Raw genomic sequence first — 21,140 nt, 5'->3', positions numbered from 1 at the left:
GAACAAAAATATAAAAGCAATATGTAGTGTTGGTCCCATGTTTCATGAGTTGAAATAAAAGATCCCAGAAATTATCCATGGGCACAAAAGCTTACTGCTCTCAATTGATGTACACACATTTGTTTACATCCCTATTGATGAGCATTTCTCCTTTGCCAAGATAATCTATCCACCTGATAGGTGTGGCATATCAAGAAGCTGATAAAACAGTATGATAATTGCACAGGTGCACCTTGTGCTGGGGTAAAAGGTCACAAAAATATTATTATTTGTTATTTATTATTTATCCTCTTGCTCTTTTGCACCCCAGTATCTCTACTTGCACATCATCATCTGCACGTCTATCACTCCAGTGTTAATGCTAAATTGTAATTATTAGAGATGATGTCACAGTAGGTGGCAGCGTAGAAACCCTGAGAGATGCACTGTTCTGAGAGATGATGTCACAGTAGGTGGCAGCGTAGAAACCCTGAGAGATGCACTGTTCTGAGAGATGATGTCACAGTAGGTGGCAGCGTAGAAACCCTGAGAGATGCACTGTTCTGAGAGATGATGTCACAGTAGGTGGCAGCGTAGAAACCCTGAGAGATGCACTGTTCTGAGAGATGATGTCACAGTAGGTGGCAGCATAGAAACCCTGAGAGATGCACTGTTCTGAGAGATGATGTCACAGTAGGTGGCAGCGTAGAAACCCTGAGAGATGCACTGTTCTGAGAGATGATGTCACAGTAGGTGGCAGCGTAGAAACCCTGAGAGATGCACTGTTCTGAGAGATGATGTCACAGTAGGTGGCAGCATAGAAACCCTGAGAGATGCACTGTTCTGAGAGATGATGTCACAGTAGGTGGCAGCATAGAAACCCTGAGAGATGCACTGTTCTGAGAGATGATGTCACAGTAGGTGGCAGCATAGAAACCCTGAGAGATGCACTGTTCTGAGAGATGATGTCACAGCTGGACACTGTTGGGGCTTCTTTTCAGTGGAGGGTGGGAGATAGGAGGGACGGTGAGTCGGGTGACAGGCAGCCTCACCACTGCTCTCTCCCTCCCCTCAGACTGACCATCAGATCCAGGCCAAGTCCAGTAAAAAAAAAAAACGCTAATTATTATCCTCACTCAGCTGTGCCTCACAAGAAGCAATATAACAAATAATCTATTACCAGTGTGAACATATACTGTAGCTGACATGTTGAAATATAATTTCTAAAATGGTCTGAGAAGAACAACATTGGCAGGGCAATTGAAGCGTAGCCCAATATGCAGTGATAATTTATTGGGCCTACAGCCTACTGCACAAACCGCATTGCTACACAACTGTTTTTAATTGGTTAATGTTGCATAGGTGATAAGGAAATTATATAATAAAGGTAAATTAATAAAGAATCCATACCTGAAACGTAACTGATTAGTAATTAGTAGTTATGTAGCATGTGTAATGAATAATTAAAGTACTGAACGTAAGTCCCATAAGGTCTAGTAGAGACCGGAGAGGGAGAGAAATGTGTGTATTAGCTAAGAGAACTGTAGACATGTGGTTGACCTAACCTGGAGAGACTTTGGAGAAAACCGGGAGTAACCTTCAAGGTCCCCCTAATCTCTGGGGAAAGGAACAGACAGCGCTGGGTAGTGAGTAACAGTGGTGAGAAGTCCGGGGAGGGATACATTTCACCTACTGTTTGTGTGTATGTATGTGTGTAGGATATCTACTGTTTGTGTGTAGGTGTGTGCGTAAGCGAGAGGGGGCATAAAATGAAGCTCTTTGTGTAATGTTCTTCAGAACGTTCTCTGAATAAACTGTACGAACCTTATGCAGATGCTGAGTCTTTGACTAATTATTATTAACCCATTGTCTTACAAACCTTGGGGATTAGTCAAAGCTTATTGATTGTTAATTATTATCATTAGGATAGAAAATTCCCTACGACAATAGGCTTATGTTTTTTAAGTCATGTTTATAAAAGAAATCTCAGCGGTAGATCATCGGCTTGCGTTTTGACTCAAGAATGTGATCTGGGCTCAGAAAAATGTTGGTGACCACTGCTGTAGATTACTGCTCTGCATTCATTGCCTTCCTGCCTTGGCAATTTGACTAGCTTATTACAAGTATTTTACTGATTTACTCATTGATAATAAAGTAGAAATATAACTTCTCAAAAAATGACCGTTGACAATGACTGAGATCTTTAGAGATATTTCATCAAGAGATATCAATCATGTGCATTTTTGTTCACAAGGATTTTTGATTCCTTTAAAAAATCTTTAGTCAAATAGAGGCCAATTAATGTCCTGTCGTAGAAACCCCTCCCCAAAAGGCAGAAGAGCAGCAGCAGTGGCTCTGTCTCCCTGGAAGCCCGAAGTTCCACATAAGAACCAAAAGGACTAAGTAAGTCATGTCAATAGTTTACAATTTTGTTTTTTATAAAACTCAACAGAACAGTGTTCTGTGCAAGGCCCTCTCATTAGGCAGGATGAGGTGAGACCAGGGCCTCTCATTGGGCAGGATGAGGTGAGACCAGGGACGGTCCTCTCATTGGGCAGGATGAGGTGAGACCAGGGACGGTCCTCTCATTAGGCAGGATGAGGTGAGACCAGGGCTGGTCCTCTCATTGGGCAGGATGAGGTGAGACCAGGGCTGGTCCTCTCATTAGGCAGGATGAGGTGAGACCAGGGCCTCTCATTGGGCAGGATGAGGTGAGATCAGGGCCGGTCCTCTCATTAGGCAGGATGAGGTGAGACCAGGGCTGGTCCTCTCATTGGGCAGGATGAGGTGAGACCAGGGCTGGTCCTCTCATTAGGCAGGATGAGGTGAGACCAGGGCCTCTCATTAGGCAGGATGAGGTGAGACCAGTGCCTCTCATTAGGCAGGATGAGGTGAGACCAGGGACGGTCCTCTCATTAGGCTGGATGAGGTGAGACCAGGGCCTCTCATTGGGCAGGATGAGGTGAGACCAGGGACGGTCCTCTCATTAGGCAGGATGAGGTGAGACCAGGGCCGGTCCTCTCATTAGGCAGGATGAGGTGAGACCAGGGCTGGTCCTCTCATTGGGCAGGATGAGGTGAGACCAGGGCTGGTCCTCTCATTAGGCTGGATGAGGTGAGACCAGGGCTGGTCCTCTCATTGGGCAGGATGAGATGAGACCAGGGCTGGTCCTCTCATTAGGCAGGATGAGGTGAGACCAGGGCTGGTCCTCTCATTAGGCAGGATGAGGTGAGACCAGGGCTGGTCCTCTCATTAGGCAGGATGAGGTGAGACCAGGGCTGGTCCTCTCATTGGGCAGGATGAGGTGAGACCAGGGACGGTCCTCTCATTAGGCAGGATGAGGTGAGACCAGGGCTGGTCCTCTCATTAGGCAGGATGAGGTGAGACCAGGGCTGGTCCTCTCATTAGGCAGGATGAGGTGAGACCAGGGCTGGTCCTCTCATTAGGCAGGATGAGGTGAGACCAGGGCTGGTCCTCTCATTGGGCAGGATGAGGTGAGACCAGGGCTGGTCCTCTCATTGGGCAGGATGAGGTGAGACCAGGGCTGGTCCTCTCATTAGGCAGGATGAGGTGAGACCAGGGACGGTCCTCTCATTAGGCTGGATGAGGTGAGACCAGGGCCTCGCATTAGGCAGGATGAGGTGAGACCAGGGACGGTCCTCTCATTAGGCAGGATGAGGTGAGACCAGGGCTGGTCCTCTCATTAGGCAGGATGAGGTGAGACCAGGGCCTCTCATTAGGCAGGATGAGGTGAGACCAGGGACGGTCCTCTCATTAGGCAGGATGAGGTGAGACCAGGGCTGGTCCTCTCATTAGGCAGGATGAGGTGAGATCAGGGCCGGTCCTCTCATTAGGCAGGATGAGGTGAGACCAGGGTTGGTCCTCGCATTAGGCAGGATGAGGTGAGACCAGGGACTCTCTCATTGGGCAGGATGAGATGAGACCAGGGCTGGTCCTCTCATTAGGCAGGATGAGGTGAGACCAGGGCTGGTCCTCTCATTAGGCAGGATGAGGTGAGACCAGTGCCTCTCATTAGGCAGGATGAGGTGAGACCAGTGCCTCTCATTAGGCAGGATGAGGTGAGAGCAAGGCTGGCCCTCTCATTAGGCAGGATGAGGTCTATGGCGGCAGATTGATGAGAGGTAAACATTGTCTGAGGTAAACTGACCAAGACGCACCACCAACAACAATGACAACTTCTCTCAACCAGTGGCATATGTTTATTTTTAGGTGAGCGCTGATGCCGCCCTGTGATAAGAAGTGCCCACTTAGTCAAAGGCAGGGACTCCAAATATTTATCTAGTCCATTCCCAGCATGCCTCTCCAGGGTGCTGTTGGAGAGATGCAGTGCTACGGCGCTCCACATTCCATCAGATATAGCATCTGGTAGAAAGAGTATGTGGCCTTTTCTGTAGCCTACAGGCTGGAGTGGAGATAAAAATGTATGACAATGCAATGAGCCGAAAACGTTTTACATCATGCAGGTTTCTCTGATCAAATAGCCTGACCTATATCACGCTCAATCAAAAAATAAAAAAATGTGCTGACATGTTAACAAACATATTCTAAAAACAGGACAGGTCATAGTAAAATGGAAAACCAGGCTACTCACAACGGCTGTCCAGTAGTTTAAAATGTCATGGTCAGTGGTTTCAAGTTTGTATCCAAATTGATTTGTCAACAGGAATTGGGACCAATACATCCAATGCAACAAACTGTTTTACAAACGGTGAGCATTCATAAAATTCCATTGCAGGACATGGTAGGCTACACCCCAGTAAGAACGCACTAACGTCTTTCTTTTGGTCTTGTCCAGAACGGCCATCTTTTCTTAAATTTGTGTTTTACAAACGGTATGGACATACATAGATGGGCGTTCCTAAAATAAAAATTCTTTCAACACTGTAGACCAGGGATAGGCAACTCCAGTCCCCTGGGGACTGACCCTGGTTCAGTATCACTCAAAGATTGAAAAACAGACGCTGCTTTTTAAAGAAAACCATCATAAAAATACAGTTCTTAATTATCAACAATATTCCTTTAAAAAAAAAAATCCCCTTTTATTAGACTGTTGATAACTGGTAATTTACACAAACATTGAAGGATAGACATAAGATTTGATTTCATGGTGTTGATGAAAAAATTACTCCAAAGCAAAAAGGACATTTATATTTACAAGTCACGCAAATACAACAACGGATGTTCTGCAAATTATTTGGGCTTTTAAATATATTTTTAATCAAATATCAGATTTGACATTGTTGACAATTTGTGCTTGTAACTAAAACCACATTAACATAGGTGTTTAAAATTATGTAAAAATGTTGTGCTCACACTTAATGGTACCAACTTCAAGGATATTAAAGGACTACAAGGAGTCCCCACACATCTAAAAAAAATACAATGAAAATACTTGATCAATCATTAATTATTGTTTTTAAAGAAGAGAATGCGATTCTCAGCCAGAAATACTGGCAGCTTTTCTAGAAGAGGTCACCTACACAACTTTAATCATTTAAGTGTTTAGTAATGATTCTCTAAAACTCAAAACCCTTGAAACTGGCACCTTGGCACAAAGTGTTATCAAAAATGAAAACGAAAGCCCATGTTGAGAGGGGAAATTACAGTCATCTCAGCTCTAGTGTAGGGCTGGCCACAGATGGAACGCCCCCCTGTTAAGAAAGATGGGTAAAGGTATGAGTTTTAGTTATGATTTAATCTAGTTACAGTTAATCTAATTAGATACAGTTTCAACAAACACTACCGTTCAAAAGTTGGGGTCACTTGAAATGTCCTTGTTTTCCATGAAAACAGACATGAAATTAATTGAAAAAATGAATTGGAAATATAGTCAAGACGTTGGCAAGGTTTTAAATAATGATTTTTAATTGAAATAATAATTGTGTCCTTCAAACTTTGCTTTTTACAGCCTTGCAGACCTTTGGCATTATAGTTGTCAATTTGTTGAGGTAATCTGAAAAGATTTCACCCCATGCTTCCTGAAGCACCTCAAACTAGACACTCTAATGTACTTGTCCTCTTGCTCAGTTGTGCACTGGGGCCTCCCACTCCTCTTTCTATTCTGGTTCGAGCCAGATTGCGCTGTTCCGTGAAGGGAGTAGTACACAGTGTTGTACGAGATCTTCAGTTTCTTGGCAATTTCTCGCATGGAATAGCCTTCATTTCTCAGAACAAGAATAGACTGACGAGTTTCAGAAGAAAGTTATTTGTTTCTGGACATTTTGAGCCTGTAATCGAACCCACAAATGCAGATGCTCCAGATACTCAAATAGTCTACAGGCCAGTTTTATTGCTTCTTTAATCAGAACAACAGTTTTCAGCTGTGCTAAAATAATTGCAAAAGGGTTTTCTAATGATCAATTAGCCTTTTAAAATTATAAACTTGGATTAGCTAACACAACATGCCATTGGAACACAGGAGTGATGGTTGCTGATAATGGACCTCTGTACGCCTATGTAGATATTCAATTTTTTTTTTAAGTCAGCTGTTTCCAGCTACAACATTAACAATGTATACACTGTATTTCTGATCAATTTGATGTTATTTTAATGGACAAAAAAATAGCTTTTCTTTAAAAACAAGGACATTTCTAAGTGACCCCAAACTTTTGAACGGTTGTGTATATTCACGCATGACTGTAAGTCACTTTGGATAAAAACATCTGCAAAATGGCATATATTATTATTATAAATAAATATAAATAAATTTGGCTGAATACCTACCATTAAGTCCTGCTCCAGATCCTTACATATTTGACTCTGGAGACAAAAACACAGAAAGCATTGTTATTGTTTTTACATTCAGACTCCCCACTAACTACAATCCTACCATGGTTTATGCCAGTAAAATGGGATTTAGTATTTTAACCCGACAATCAAATAAACATAAAGAAGGACAGAGTCAAGCTGCTCATCACCTAAATAGCTCCATAGAATAGAAGGACAGGGTCAAGCTGCTCATCACCTAAATAGCTCCATAGAATAGAAGGACAGGGTCAAGCTGCTCATCACCTAAATAGCCCCATAGAATAGAAGGACAGGGTCAAGCTGCTCATCAACTAAATAGCTCCATAGAATAGAAGGACAGGGTCAAGCTGCTCATCACCTAAATAGCTCCATAGAATAGAAGGACAGGGTCAAGCTGCTCATCACCTAAATAGCCCCATAGAATAGAAGGACAGGGTCAAGCTGCTCATCACCTAAATAGCTCCATAGAATAGAAGGACAGGGTCAAGCTGCTCATCACCTAAATAGCTCCATAGAATAGAAGGACAGGGTCAAGCTGCTCATCACCTAAATAGCTCCATAGAATAGAAGGACAGGGTCAAGCTGCTCATCACCTAAATAGCCCCATAGAATAGAAGGACAGGGTCAAGCTGCTCATCACCTAAATAGCTCCATAGAATAGAAGGACAGGGTCAAGCTGCTCATCACCTAAATAGCTCCATAGAATAGAAGGACAGGGTCAAGCTGCTCATCACCTAAATAGCCCCATAGAATAGAAGGACAGGGTCAAGCTGCTCATCACCTAAATAGCTCCATAGAATAGAAGGACAGGGTCAAGCTGCTCATCACCTAAATAGCTCCATAGAATAGAAGGACAGGGTCAAGCTGCTCATCAACTAAATAGCTCCATAGAATAGAAGGACAGGGTCAAGCTGCTCATCACCTAAATAGCTCCATAGAATAGAAGGACAGGGTCAAGCTGCTCATCACCTAAATAGCTCCATAGAATAGAAGGACACGGTCAAGCTGCTCATCAACTAAATAGCTCCATAGAATAGAAGGACAGGGTCAAGCTGCTCATCACCTAAATAGCTCCATAGAATAGAAGGACAGGGTCAAGCTGCTCATCACCTAAATAGCTCCATAGAATAGAAGGACAGGGTCAAGCTGCTCATCACCTAAATAGCTCCATAGAATAGAAGGACAGGGTCAAGCTGCTCATCACCTAAACAGTTGGCTGTCTGCAGGTGATGATGGTCACACATAAACACAGGAGCCAGATTTCATTTAGGAGGGGGAACTAACTCACACCGGGTTTGATCTCAAGGTTCTTCAGGTGGCGGGCTCTACAGGTGTACTCCTAACTACTAACTGCTACTAACTACTAACTATACTAGTAACTCACCCCAGGTGTACTCCTCTAACTACTAACTATACTAGTAACTCACCCCAGGTGTACTCCTCTAACTACTAACTGCTACTAACTACTAACTATACTAGTAACTCACCCCAGGTGTACTCCTCTAACTACTAACTATACTAGTAACTCACCCCAGGTGTACTCCTCTAACTACTAACTATACTAGTAACTCACCCCAGGTGTACTCCTCTAACTACTAACTGCTACTAACTACTAACTATACTAGTAACTCACCCCAGGTGTACTCCTCTAACTACTAACTATACTAGTAACTCACCCCAGGTGTACTCCTCTAACTACTAACTATACTAGTAACTCACCCCAGGTGTAGGTCTTCAGATTCTTCAGGTGGCGGACTCTGCAGGTGTACTCCTCTCCGCTGTCTGGTGTGAATCCAACACTCTTGGTGAGGTGGAACTGCCATCCCTGTTCGAAGGCCAGGTCTGTCTGCTTGGCGTCTGGGATCTCCACACCATTCTTCAGGAGCTGGATGCTGATGTCAGGGGGGTGGAAGCCACTCACGTGACAGATCAGGGTGTTGTCCTTCCCATGTTCCCCTGGGTTACGGCTGTACACCTGCACCTTGGGGGGAGCTACAGGGGGAGGAGGGAATGGTACAGTCAGCCAGTCAGGTCACATGATTTTACATGAATCTTTCAAAATTTTACATTTCAATAGCTCCTTGGTCATGTGACCTACTGACTTCAAACAAGGTTCAGAATGTCCACTGACTATACCTTCATATCGCACACTGATGTTTGTCTACTTTCATCTCATGCTATTAGACTTACATCTGTAAGATTTGCAGGCCTTCATTTTACATGGGTGTTATTTTTTGTTGTTGAAGTTAACAAATGTTCCAGCCTCACAATAACTATCTTTCACATGGACACTGAAAAGATCTGGAAATGGCTGTATGTGGTATGGATCAAGGACAGGAGAGGTGTTCGAACAGAGGTGCTTAAAGGAAGGCTTCTACTTTTAAAGCTTCTACTTTTAAAAATCCACCTTTCCAGAAACAAGTCTCTCACCGTTGCCGTTTGCTATAGACCACCTTCTAAGCTCAGCTGTGCCCTGGACACAATATGTGAATTGATTGCCCCCCATCTATTTTCAGAGCTAGTACTGTTAGGTGACCTAAACTGGGACATGCTTAACACCCCGGCCATCCTACAATCTAATCTTGATGCCCTCAATCTCACACAAATTATCAATGAACCTACCAGGTACAACCCCAAATCCGTAAACACGGGCACCCTCATAGATATCATCCTAACCAACCTGTCCTCCAAATACATCTCTGCTGTCTTCAACCAGGATCTCAGCGATCACTGCCTCATTTCCTGCGTCCATAATTGGTCTGCGGTCAAACGACCACCCCTCATCACTGTCAAACGCTCCCTAAAACACCTCAGCGACCAGGCCTTTCTAATCGACCTGGCCCGGGTATCCTGGAAGGATATTGACCTCATTCCGTTAGACCCAGGAACAGATATAGCCCTTGGTTCACTCCAGACCTGACTGCCCTTGACCAGCACAAAAACATCCTGTGGTGTACTGCATTAGCATCGAATAGCCCCCGCAATATGCAGCTTTTCAGTGAAGTTAGGAACCAATATACACAGGCAGTTAGGAAAGGAAAGGCTAGCTTTTTCAAACAGAAATTTGCATCCTGTAGCACAAACTCCAAAAAGTTCTGGGACACTGTAAAGTCCATGGAGAATAAGAACACCTCCTTGCAGCTGCCCACTGCACAGAGGATAGGAAACACTGTCACCAACGATAAATCCGTGATAATTGAGAATTTCAATGAGCATTTTTCTACGGCTGGCCACACCGCACAGCAACTTGCCCAAGCCTCCACCATTTCTCCTTCACCCAAATCCAGATAGCTGATGTTCTGAAAGAGCTGCAAAATCTGGAGCCCCACAAATCAGCCGGGCTAGACAATCTGGAACCTCTCTTTCTAAAATTATCTGCCGAAATTCTTGCAACTCCTACTACTAGCCTGTTTAACCTCTCTTTCGTACCGTCTGAGATCCCCAAAGATTGGAAAGCTGCCGCGGTCATCCCCCTTTTCAAAGGGGGAGACACTCTAGACCCAAACTGTTACAGACCTATATCCATCCTACCCTGCCTTTCTAAGGTCTTCGAAAACCAAGTTAACAAACAGATCATCGACCATTTCGAATCCCACCGTACCTTCTCCGCTATGCAATCTGGTTTCCGAGCTGGTCATGGGTGCACCTCAGCCACGCTCAAGGTCCTAAACGATATCTTAACCTCCATCGATAAGAGGCAATACTGTGCAGCTGTATTCATCGACCTGGCCAAGGCTTTCGACTCTGTCAATCACCATATTCTTATCGGCAGACTCCACAGCCTTGGTTTCTCAAATGACTGCCTCACCTGGTTCACCAACTACTTCTCAGACAGAGTTCAGTGGGTCAAATCGGAGGGCCTGTTGTCCGGGCCTCTGGCGGTCTCTATGGGGGTGCCACAGGGTTAAATTCTTGGGCTGACTCTTTTCTCTGTATACATCAATGATGTCGCTCTTGCTGCTGGTGATTCTCTGATCCACCTATACGCAGATGACACCATTCTGTATACTTCTGGCCCCTCTTTGGACACTGTGTTAACTAACCTCCAGACAAGCTTCAATGCCATACAACTCTCCTTCCGTGGCCTCCAACTGCTCTTAAATGCAAGTAAAACTAAATGCGTGCTCTTCAACCGATAGCAGCGCCTGCCCGTCCAGCATCACTACTCTGGACGGTTCTGACTTAGAATATGTGAACAACTACAAATACCTAGGTGTCTGGTTAGACTGTAAACTCTCCTTCCAGACTCACATTAAGCATCTCCAATCCAAAATTAAATCTAGAACCGGCTTCCTATTTTGCAACAAAGCAGCCTTCACTCATGCTGCCAAACATACCCTCGTAAAACTGACCATCCTACCGATCCTTGACTTCAGCGATGTCATTTACAAAATAACCTCCAACATTACTCAGCAAGCTGGATGCAGTCTATCATAGCGCCATCTGTTTTGTCACCAAAGCCCCATATACTACCCACCACTGTGTAACGGTTGTCGTACTGGAGAGAAGACCAAGGCGCAGCGGGTTGCGTGCTCATCATGATAATTTATTCAATACACGTGAACACGAAAAAACAATAAACAAAAGAGAACGACAGACCGACAGTTTTACAGGCTAGGTACTTACATACAGCAGTGCAAAATCAACTACCCACAAAATAACCAAACCAAACACACACCTCTATATAGGACTCTCAATCAGAGGCAACTAGAAACACCTGCCTCCAATTGAGAGTCCAACACCCAATCCTAAACATAGAAAAACTAAACTAGACAGAACATAGAAATACATACACAACACAAATCCTCTGCCACGCCCTGACCAAAACTAATACAATTACTCCCTCTGCTGGTCAGGACGTGACACACTGCGACCTGTGTGCTCTCGTTGGCTGGCCCTCGCTTCATACTCGTCGCCAAACCCACTGGCTCTAGGTCATCTAAGTCTTTGCTAGGTAAAGCCCCGCCTTATCTCAGCTCACTGGTCACCATAGCAGCACCCACCCGTAGCACGCGCTCCAGCAGGTATATTTCACTGGTCGCCCCCAAAGACAATTCCTCCTTCGGCCGCCTTTCCTTCCAGTTCTCTGCTGCCAATGACTGGAACGAACTGCAAAAATCACTGAAGCTGGAGACATATCTCCCTCACTAGTTTTAAGCACCTGCTGTCAGAGCAACTCATAGATCACTGCACCTGTACATAGCCCATCTGTAAATAGCCCATCCAACTACCTCATCCCCATACTGTTATTTATTTTATTTTATCTTGCTCCTTTGCACCCCAGTATCTCTACTTGCACACTCATCTTCTGCACATCTATCACTCCAGTATTTAATTGCTATATTGTAATTATTTTGCCACCATGGCCTATTTATTGCCTTACCTCCCTTATCCTACATCATTTGCACACACTGAATATAGACTTTTGTTCTACTATATTAATGACTGTATGTTTGTTTTACTCCATGTGTAACTCTGTGTTGTTGTTTGTGTCGCACTGCTTTGCTTTATCTTGGCCATGTCGCAGTTGTAAATGAGAACTTGTTCTCAACTAGCCTTCCTGGTTAAATAAAGATAAAATAAAATAAGGTGCACAGGTAGACCTCATGAAAAACAATGTTTCATATGTTATTTTTAATCACAGTAATAGGCAGGGATTTGTCAGTCAGAGTGAGCTTGATAACGTGAAATAATCCTTTTCATAGCATCACTTTGATATTACTGTACATTAAGACAAATCCTTCTACTGTGAGTATTAGAACACCGTTTACATTACCTGATAATGACTTGATATTTGAGTGCATTCACAACAAGCCGCCTGCATTTGAGGGTTCCTTTTTCTGATGAAAATAGTTATTTGATGCATGGCCTTCTATTTCTAACTGGAAAAATAAATTCCTATGTCTTTTGTTGTAACACCAAAATGTATAACACTCCAACCACAACTACACGTTACAACTACAGTTTTTTTTTTCCTGTGCAGTGATCAACTTACAGTTTGATAGGTTTTTTTTTTTGTATTTCTGAGTGACGTAAAGGTATCGACATAGTGATTAATTAACTTTTAATGTCTTTACAGAAAACCATACAGCAACAACAAAATAATCGAGGTAACGACACATTAGAAACAGAGCGTGTCATGAAACCGGCAAATAAAGATGACAATGGAAATATTGATGACGGCCAGAAATTCAGTCAACACCAACTAGATCATTACTCCAGAGAGAGAGGGACAGAAGGTGAGGCAGAGAGACTCTAGAGGACAGGAAGGATGAGGCAGAGAGACTCTAGAGGACAGGAAGGATGAGGCAGAGAGACTCTAGAGGACAGGAAAGATGAGGCAGAGAGACTCTAGAGGACAGGAAGGATGAGGCAGAGAGACTCTAGAGGACAGGAAAGATGAGGCAGAGAGACTCTAGAGGACAGGAAAGATGAGGCAGAGAGACTCTAGAGGACAGGAAAGAGGAAACAGAGAGACTCTAGAGGAGAGGCAGAGAGACTCTAGAGGACAGGAAAGATTTACATTTTAGTCATTTAGCAGACGCTCTTATCCAGAGCGACTTACAGTAGTGAATGCATACATTTCATACATTTTTTCCCCGTACTGGTCCCCCGTGGGAATCGAACCCACAACCCTGGCGTTGCAAACACCATGCTCTACCAACTGAGCCACACGGGACCTACTAACTGCTAGATGTGGCAGAGAGACTCTAGAGGACAGGAAAGATGAGGCAGAGAGGCAGATGAGGCAGAGAGACTCTAGAGGACAGGAAAGATGAGGCAGAGAGACTCTAGAGGACAGGAAAGATGAGGCAGAGAGACTCTAGAGGACAGGAAAGACGAGGCAGAGAGACTCTAGAGGACAGGAAAGACGAGGCAGAGAGACTCTAGAGGACAGGAAAGACGAGGCAGAGAGACTCTAGAGGACAGGAAAGACGAGGCAGAGAGACTCTAGAGGACAGGAAAGACGAGGCAGAGAGACTCTAGAGGACAGGAAAGACGAGGCAGAGAGACTCTAGAGGACAGGAAAGAGGAGGCAGAGAGACTCTAGAGGACAGGAAAGATGAGGCAGAGAGACTCTAGAGGACAGGAAAGACGAGGCAGAGAGACTCTAGAGAACAGGAAAGAGGAGGCAGAGAGACTCTAGAGGACAGGAAAGAGGAGGCAGAGAGTCTCTAGAGGACAGGAAAGATGAGGCAGAGAGACTCTAGAGGACAGGAAAGATGAGGCAGAGACTCTAGAGGACAGGAAAGATGAGGCAGAGAGACTCTAGGGAACAGGAAAGATGAGGCAGAGAGACTCTAGAGGACAGGAAAGATGAGGCAGAGAGACTCTAGAGAACAGGAAAGAGGAGGCAGAGAGACTCTAGAGAACAGGAAAGATGAGGCAGAGAGACTCTAGAGGACAGGAAAGATGAGGCAGAGAGACTCTAGAGGACAGGAAAGATGAGGCAGAGAGACTCTAGAGGACAGGAAAGATGAGGCAGAGAGACTCTAGAGGACAGGAAAGAGGAGGCAGAGAGACTCTAGAGGACAGGAAAGATGAGGCAGAGAGACTCTAGAGGACAGGAAAGACGAGGCAGAGAGACTCTAGAGGACAGGAAAGACGAGGCAGAGAGACTCTAGAGCACAGGAAAGAGGAGGCAGAGAGACTCTAGAGGACAGGAAAGATGAGGCAGAGAGACTCTAGAGGACAGGAAATATGAGGCAGAGAGACTCTAGAGGACAGGAAAGACGAGGCAGAGAGACTCTAGAGGACAGGAAAGACGAGGCAGAGAGACTCTAGAGGACAGGAAAGACGAGGCAGAGAGACTCTAGAGGACAGGAAAGACGAGGCAGAGAGACTCTAGAGGACAGGAAAGACGAGGCAGAGAGACTCTAGAGGACAGGAAAGATGAGGCAGAGAGACTCTAGAGGACAGGAAAGATGAGGCAGAGAGACTCTAGAGGACAGGAAAGATGACACACAAGCACAAAGTGACGTTTTTTCTCTCCAAATGTTAAAGGATTGTGATAGTTTGTTTTCAGTTCATGTTTAAGAGGACAATAACTCTTCTAAATGTGTTTCATTTGCATATTGCAGGTCACAGCTCTGTGGCGAAGAAACAATTGCGAGGTGTTGGTTGCTGTTGTGAGGTCTACAGACAAAAAGTCCCCTTTCCTTCTCCATCCTTCAGAGTTTAAAACTCTGCAGCCCCACAAATGGCTTGTGAGTGAGGTAATAAATACTAGCCATAACATGACAATAAGCATTTATTTTTTAAATCACAATTCTAAACGTCTTCATACAGTATGAAGGATGAACATAGAAGTACATTAGATGTGCACGTAACCAAGTCTAAGGACATGTAATATCATTATGTAGATAACTGGAATTGGAGGTGAATGTATCTGATGAAGTACACGTGAATATTTATGGCCCTTTATTCTGTCACTTTAAAGTATATGGGGAAGATGTGTCATCACGTAAACACAGTACTGTCAGCAATAACACCGTTTTTTGACTACATAACACCTTATGTATGATACTTAAATCTCCCTAACAAAGCATATACCGTAATTTCAGGAATATAAGCCGCTACTTTTTTCCCAGGCTTTGAACCTCGCGGCTTAAACAATGACGCGGCTAATATATGGATTTTTCCCGCTTTCAAATTACATTTTTTTTTTATAAAAATACATTCTGTGACGTGCTCAGTTTTTTGCCGGCATGAAGCTTTCATTAGACCAATAAAATTTCCGAACGGGTTAAGGTCAAACAACTTTATTGTTTACTGTTTAGATTAAATCGAGTGCGCTCAAACTTCCCATCATTCTGATTACGGTAGTCATTTTGTCACCCTCATCATGGCAAAGACACGGAGAAATGCATATGATGCAGCTTTCAAGTTGAAGGCAATTGATGGAAAAGGAAATAGAGCTGCTGCACGGGAGCTTGGTCTGGAGCAATGACTTTCTTGGTAGGCTATTGTTTACTGCTAATTTTGTATTTTTTGTTACAAGCCGTGTTTCGTTAAAGCCTATTTATTTTTTGTTACAAGCCGTGTTTCGTTAAAGCCTGTGTAAAGTTAATTTGTTTCAATGTACCGGTAGGCACCTGCGGCTTATAGACATGTGCAGCTTATTTATGTTAAAAAATATATTTAAAAAATTAATTCAGTGGGTGCGGCTTATATTCAGGTGCGCTTAATAGTCTGGAAATTACGGTATACAGTATGTGACAATGACCCATTAAATTGCATGTAGCCAGAATATATTAGACAAATAAAAACAAAAGGCAAATGTAATTACGTTTGTTTTAAATCTCAATAAACAATCCTTCTAACTAACCAATATTCTCTGAAATGTCTATGTATTTTAGTTTATGCTTAATTATTTGTGTAATGTTCTTCACATTCAAAGCATTTGTGGTTTTACTTTCTCTCCTTATACAGACAATCGAATGGTACTTTCAAAAGCAAACACAAAAAACTGCGGTCACGGGACAAAGATATACATCCTAAATCACTACTCAGACCAAGTCATTCTAAATGGAGAAAGAAGTTTAGTGAGCGAGCAAAGTCTGCCGAGGTACTAATACAATCTGTTGGTGTAATTTTAAAGGATTAACTCTTGATCCATTTTTTTGTGTTAGTGGAAAGCATGTGAATGTATTTATTTCAGGTGAACTTCAGTAACTACAACGCTGTCATGAGTTTCTTCAATGTGAACCAGAACCACTGGAAGTTCATTGTGAGTAAAATCCTTTTTTTCCTAAATTGATTTAGGTACATTTTTGTGAAGAGGTATGAGGGTTGTGATATGGGTCATTTAATAGTAAAATCATTTAAGGGTTCAATACATTTCTATATTTGCTTCCCCAGTATCTGCATGAACCATCAGGCTGTGTGTTTTTGGTTGACCCTGCTGGACAGGAAGAGAAGGAGGAATTGGAACACGCTGCATTCTAATTCAGGTCCTAGTTATTCCATTGTACTGGATCTAATACATATAAGCATTTTACATACATTCATAAGTGTAATAATTTTTTATGACATACTGTGAAAAACTCTCTTGGCTGCTGGCTCTGTCACTTTCAGACATGCGCAGAGCAGACTGAACGAGGAAAGGTAGCTCTTGACTTGAACCACAGGGGTTCTCTGTAAATAGAGATTAATCCAAAAGGCACAGACACACCCCTTGACTTTCTATTGGCACCGTTGACCTGTATGTATTCTCTCCTGATTGGCTCTGTGGTGCGCAGTCTGGCAGTCTGACTAAAGTGCCAGTGTTATGAGGAGAGACATCCTCCTTTGTATTTATGGGAACAAATATTTCCTAACACTTTGGATCCTATTCTTGGACACTTAGAAGACACAATGGATCAATGCGAAAAAAAATAAAAAAAATGTATGAAACTGTCACTTAATATTTGTTTCTTAAAGTCTACAAACGCTCTACATGTATTCTCTCTGTGATAGGGTTGGATCCTGTATGCTACTTTTATTATTGTCCTGTAAATGGTTCAGTGGCTATAATTTAGGCTGTGTGTGGAATGGGGCATAAAGGAAATTACCTCTACTAGATTATAGTGATAAGGAAAACAGCATACAGTTTTGGCCTGTGTATTCATTTGCCTATAAACTAATCAGAATTCCATTATGTTTACATAAAAAAGAGAATACTTCAAAATGAGAAGATCCTGCCATGGAAAAGAGGACTGGGTGTCCACCCAGTGGAAAGGAGGGGAAATAACTCCCACCATGCAGCAGGACACCTTCAGCTGCAGGGTCTTTGTAATGCAGGTTTGATAGTTATATTTCAGTAATGAATGGTTAGCTGTTATGTGACAATTAGGTCAAAAACTCTATTTTATTTTTTGGTGTAGATGGCCAAGGAAGTTGCACAGAACATCCCCAACATTCCAAATTGATATAAAACCTTCACAAAAACACATGGAGCAACAGCGAAAAGAAATGGCTGAGGATATACTAAAAATGTCTGGTACAGTTGAAGTCGGACGTTTACATACACCTTAGCCAAATACATTTAAACTCAGTTTTTCACAATTCCTGACATTTAATCCTAGTAAAATATTCTCTGTCTTAGGTCAGTTAGGATCCCCACTTTATTTTAAGAATGTGAAATGTCAGAATAATAGTAGAGAGAATGATTTATTGATTCCCTCATTAAAATGCAAATCAATTTATATAATTTTTTACATGTGTTTTTCTGGATATTTTTGTTGTTGTTCTGTCTCTCACTGTTCAAATAAACCTACCATTAAAATTATAGACTGATCCTTTCTTTATCAGTGGGCAAACGTACAAAATCAGCAGGGGATCAAATACTTTTCCCCCCCACTGTATATGTATTGACCAGCAAACCCACTGCAGCCTACCTCACTAGCTCACTCTCTATCCCTGCTTTGGACAATTAATAGCATGACTCTCGTACTTTACCATTTTCCTTTATGGTTGATATTAACGACAAAAGGAGATATTATCTGTCTCTCTCCTATTATGTACCGCTGTTAAATACTGTGGAAAAATAAAAATCTGGGAAAATAAGTACTTAGAACTATCAATTATTATAGATAAATATTAAAGACAAGGGTAAACACAACACTGGACTGAACCCCCTAATTGTCAAACTAATATTAATGGGAATGCACCAATTTGTAAGTCGCTCTGGATAAGAGCGTCTGCTAAATGACGTAAATGTAAATGTAATGTACAACAATATAGAAGATACATGACTAGAGGTTATGCAATATGGGTGTATATCCAATGCACGCTTCTTAGGGACCAAGGAGTTATTGACATTTAAAACTATGAAAAATGTCAATTACACCGTGTGATTTTACAGTACACAAATAAGAGTATGCAATATAGAAGGGTAGTCAGTGGACATTCTGCACCTTGTTTGAAGTCATTAGGTCACATGACCAAGGAGCTATTGAAATTCGAATGTAAAAAAAGTTTTTACTTTGTTTACGCTCCATAACTAATTCAACTAGGAATACAACATTTTAGTCACATTTCCACATGTTTATTAGCTTTGGAAAGTGAATTAATGTCAAAATTGTGAAAATAAGACCTGTGCAATGTTGTGCGCATTTTTTCCAATATCATGACACTTATTTGGAGTCTGTGGCTCAAGTGGTTTGAAAGCTATTGAGGTTTGAAAGCGCAAATATCCGTCGAATATCCAACTTGAAACTGTCTTTACCTTTGTAAACTACACTGCTCAAAAAAATAAAGGGAACACTTAAACAACACATCCTAGATCTGAATGAATGAAATAATCTTATTAAATACTTTTTTCTTTACATAGTTGAATGTGCTGACAACAAAATCACACAAAAATAATCAATGGAAATCCAATTTATCAACCCATGGAGGTCTGGATTTGGAGTCACACTCAAAATTAAAGTGGAAAACCACACTACAGGCTGATCCAACTTTGATGTAATGTCCTTAAAACAAGTCAAAATGAGGCTTAGTAGTGTGTGTGGCCTCCACGTGCCTGTATGACCTCTCTACAACGCCTGGGCATGCTCCTGATGAGGTGGCGGATGGTCTCCTGAGGGATCTCCACCCAGACCTGGACTAAAGCATCCGCCAACTCCTGGACAGTCTGTGGTGCAATGTGGTGTTGGTGGATGGAGCGAGACATGATGTCCCAGATGTCCTCAATTGGATTCAGGTCTGGGGAACGGGCGGGCCAGTCCATAGCATCAATGCCTTCCTCTTGCAGGAACTGCTGACACACTCCAGCCACATGAGGTCTAGCATTGTCTTGCATTAGGAGGAACCCAGGGCAACCGCACCAGCATATGGTCTCACAAGGGGTCTGAGGATCTCATCTCGGTACCTAATGGCAGTCAGGCTACCTCTGGCGAGCACATGGAGGGCTGTGCGGCCCCCCAAAGAAATGCCACCCCACACCATGACTGACCCACTGCCAAACCGGACATGCTGGAGGATGTTGCAGGCAGCAGAACATTCTCCACAGCGTCTCCAGACTCTGTCACGTCTGTCACGGGCTCAGTGTGAACCTGCTTTCATCTGTGAAGAGCACAAGGCGCCAGTGGCGAATTTGCCAATCTTGGTGTTCTCTGGCAAATGCCAAACGTCCTGCACGGTGTTGGGCTGTAAGCACAACCCCCACCTGTGGACATCGGGCCCTCATACCACCCTCATGGAGTCCGTTTCTGACCATTTGAGCAGACACATGCACATTTGTGGTCTGCTGGAGGTCATTTTGCAGGGCTCTGGCAGTGCTCCTCCTGCTCCTCCTTGCACAAAGGCGGAGGTAGCGGTCCTGCTGCTGGGTTGTTGCCCTCCTACGGCCTCCTCCACGTCTCCTGATGTACTGGACTGTCTCCTGGTAGCGCCTCCATGCTCTGGACACTACGCTGACAGACACAGCAAACCTTCTTGCCACAGCTCGCATTGATGCGCCATCCTGGATGAGCTGCACTACCTGAGCCACTTGTGTGGGTTGTAGACTCCGTCTCATGCTACCACTAGAGTGAAAGCACCGCCAGCATTCAAAAGTGACCAAAACATCAGCCAGGAAGCATAGGAACTGAGAAGTGGTCTGTGGTCCCCACCTGCTGAACCATTCCTTTATTGGGGGTGTCTTGCTTATTGCCTATAATTTCCACCTGTTGTCTATTCCATTTGCACAACAGCATGTGAAATTTATTGTCAATCAGTGTTGCTTCCTAAGTGGACAGTTTGTTTTCACAGAAGTGTGATTGACTTGTAGTTACATTGTGTTGTTTAAGTGTTCCCTTTATTTTTTTGAGCAGTATATTATGACCCCTCTATGGAAAGGGGAGACTCTCACAAACACGTTTTGCTCTATTACCCCCCCCCCCAATAAGTGTCATGACTCTTCAACCCATACAAACGAATGGAAGTATGGAGGTAGTTTTGTTCCAACAAAAATAGGGGGGTTAAATGATATATAGATATAAAACAAACACTTCCAAACCTTACGATTTATTTTTAGACGTTTTTTGCCATTTCAGAATATTGTAATGAAACAGCAGTTAACAATATGTTATTCAATGCGTATCTTTGGGCACTAATAGTAAACATCAAATTCAATATTTTATCAAGTAATAATAGTTGCCTAATGCTAGGTTTATTGTTTACTTAAAACAATGTAAAGGAAATATCTAATTGTTTTCACGAACGTCATCATGGGTGACAAAGACAATCCCATCAATAATTATAATGACAAAGTGATAACTTTAACTACTTACATTCTTTGGCGTTTATGAACCCCAGGAAGACGCAGAAAGCGATCACGGACAAAACAGTTTTCATGATTTCTTTCCAAGGCTGAAAAAATATACAACTGCGCCAAACAGAACAAAACAGACTTTGCAGATGGTGTCTGA

General features: G+C 43.0%; 1 protein-coding gene across 1 annotated transcript; it reads right to left on the bottom strand.

Annotated features, from left to right (window-relative positions):
* Window positions 1-5,193: 5,193 nt before the first annotated feature.
* Window positions 5,194-21,088, bottom strand: LOC100329141 (beta-2-microglobulin). Its single transcript, NM_001245913.1, is given in 4 exon segments — window positions 5,194-5,651; window positions 6,724-6,759; window positions 8,467-8,739; window positions 21,003-21,088. Coding segments are annotated over 3 exon segments (351 nt in total). The 5' UTR covers window positions 21,067-21,088; the 3' UTR covers window positions 5,194-5,651; window positions 6,724-6,745.
* Between the last annotated feature and the right edge of the window lie 52 nt (window positions 21,089-21,140).

Source organism: Salmo salar, unplaced genomic scaffold (genome assembly GCF_905237065.1).
Source record: "Salmo salar unplaced genomic scaffold, Ssal_v3.1, whole genome shotgun sequence".
Lineage (NCBI taxonomy): Eukaryota > Metazoa > Chordata > Actinopteri > Salmoniformes > Salmonidae > Salmo > Salmo salar.
This window is presented reverse-complemented; position numbering and strand designations above follow the sequence as displayed.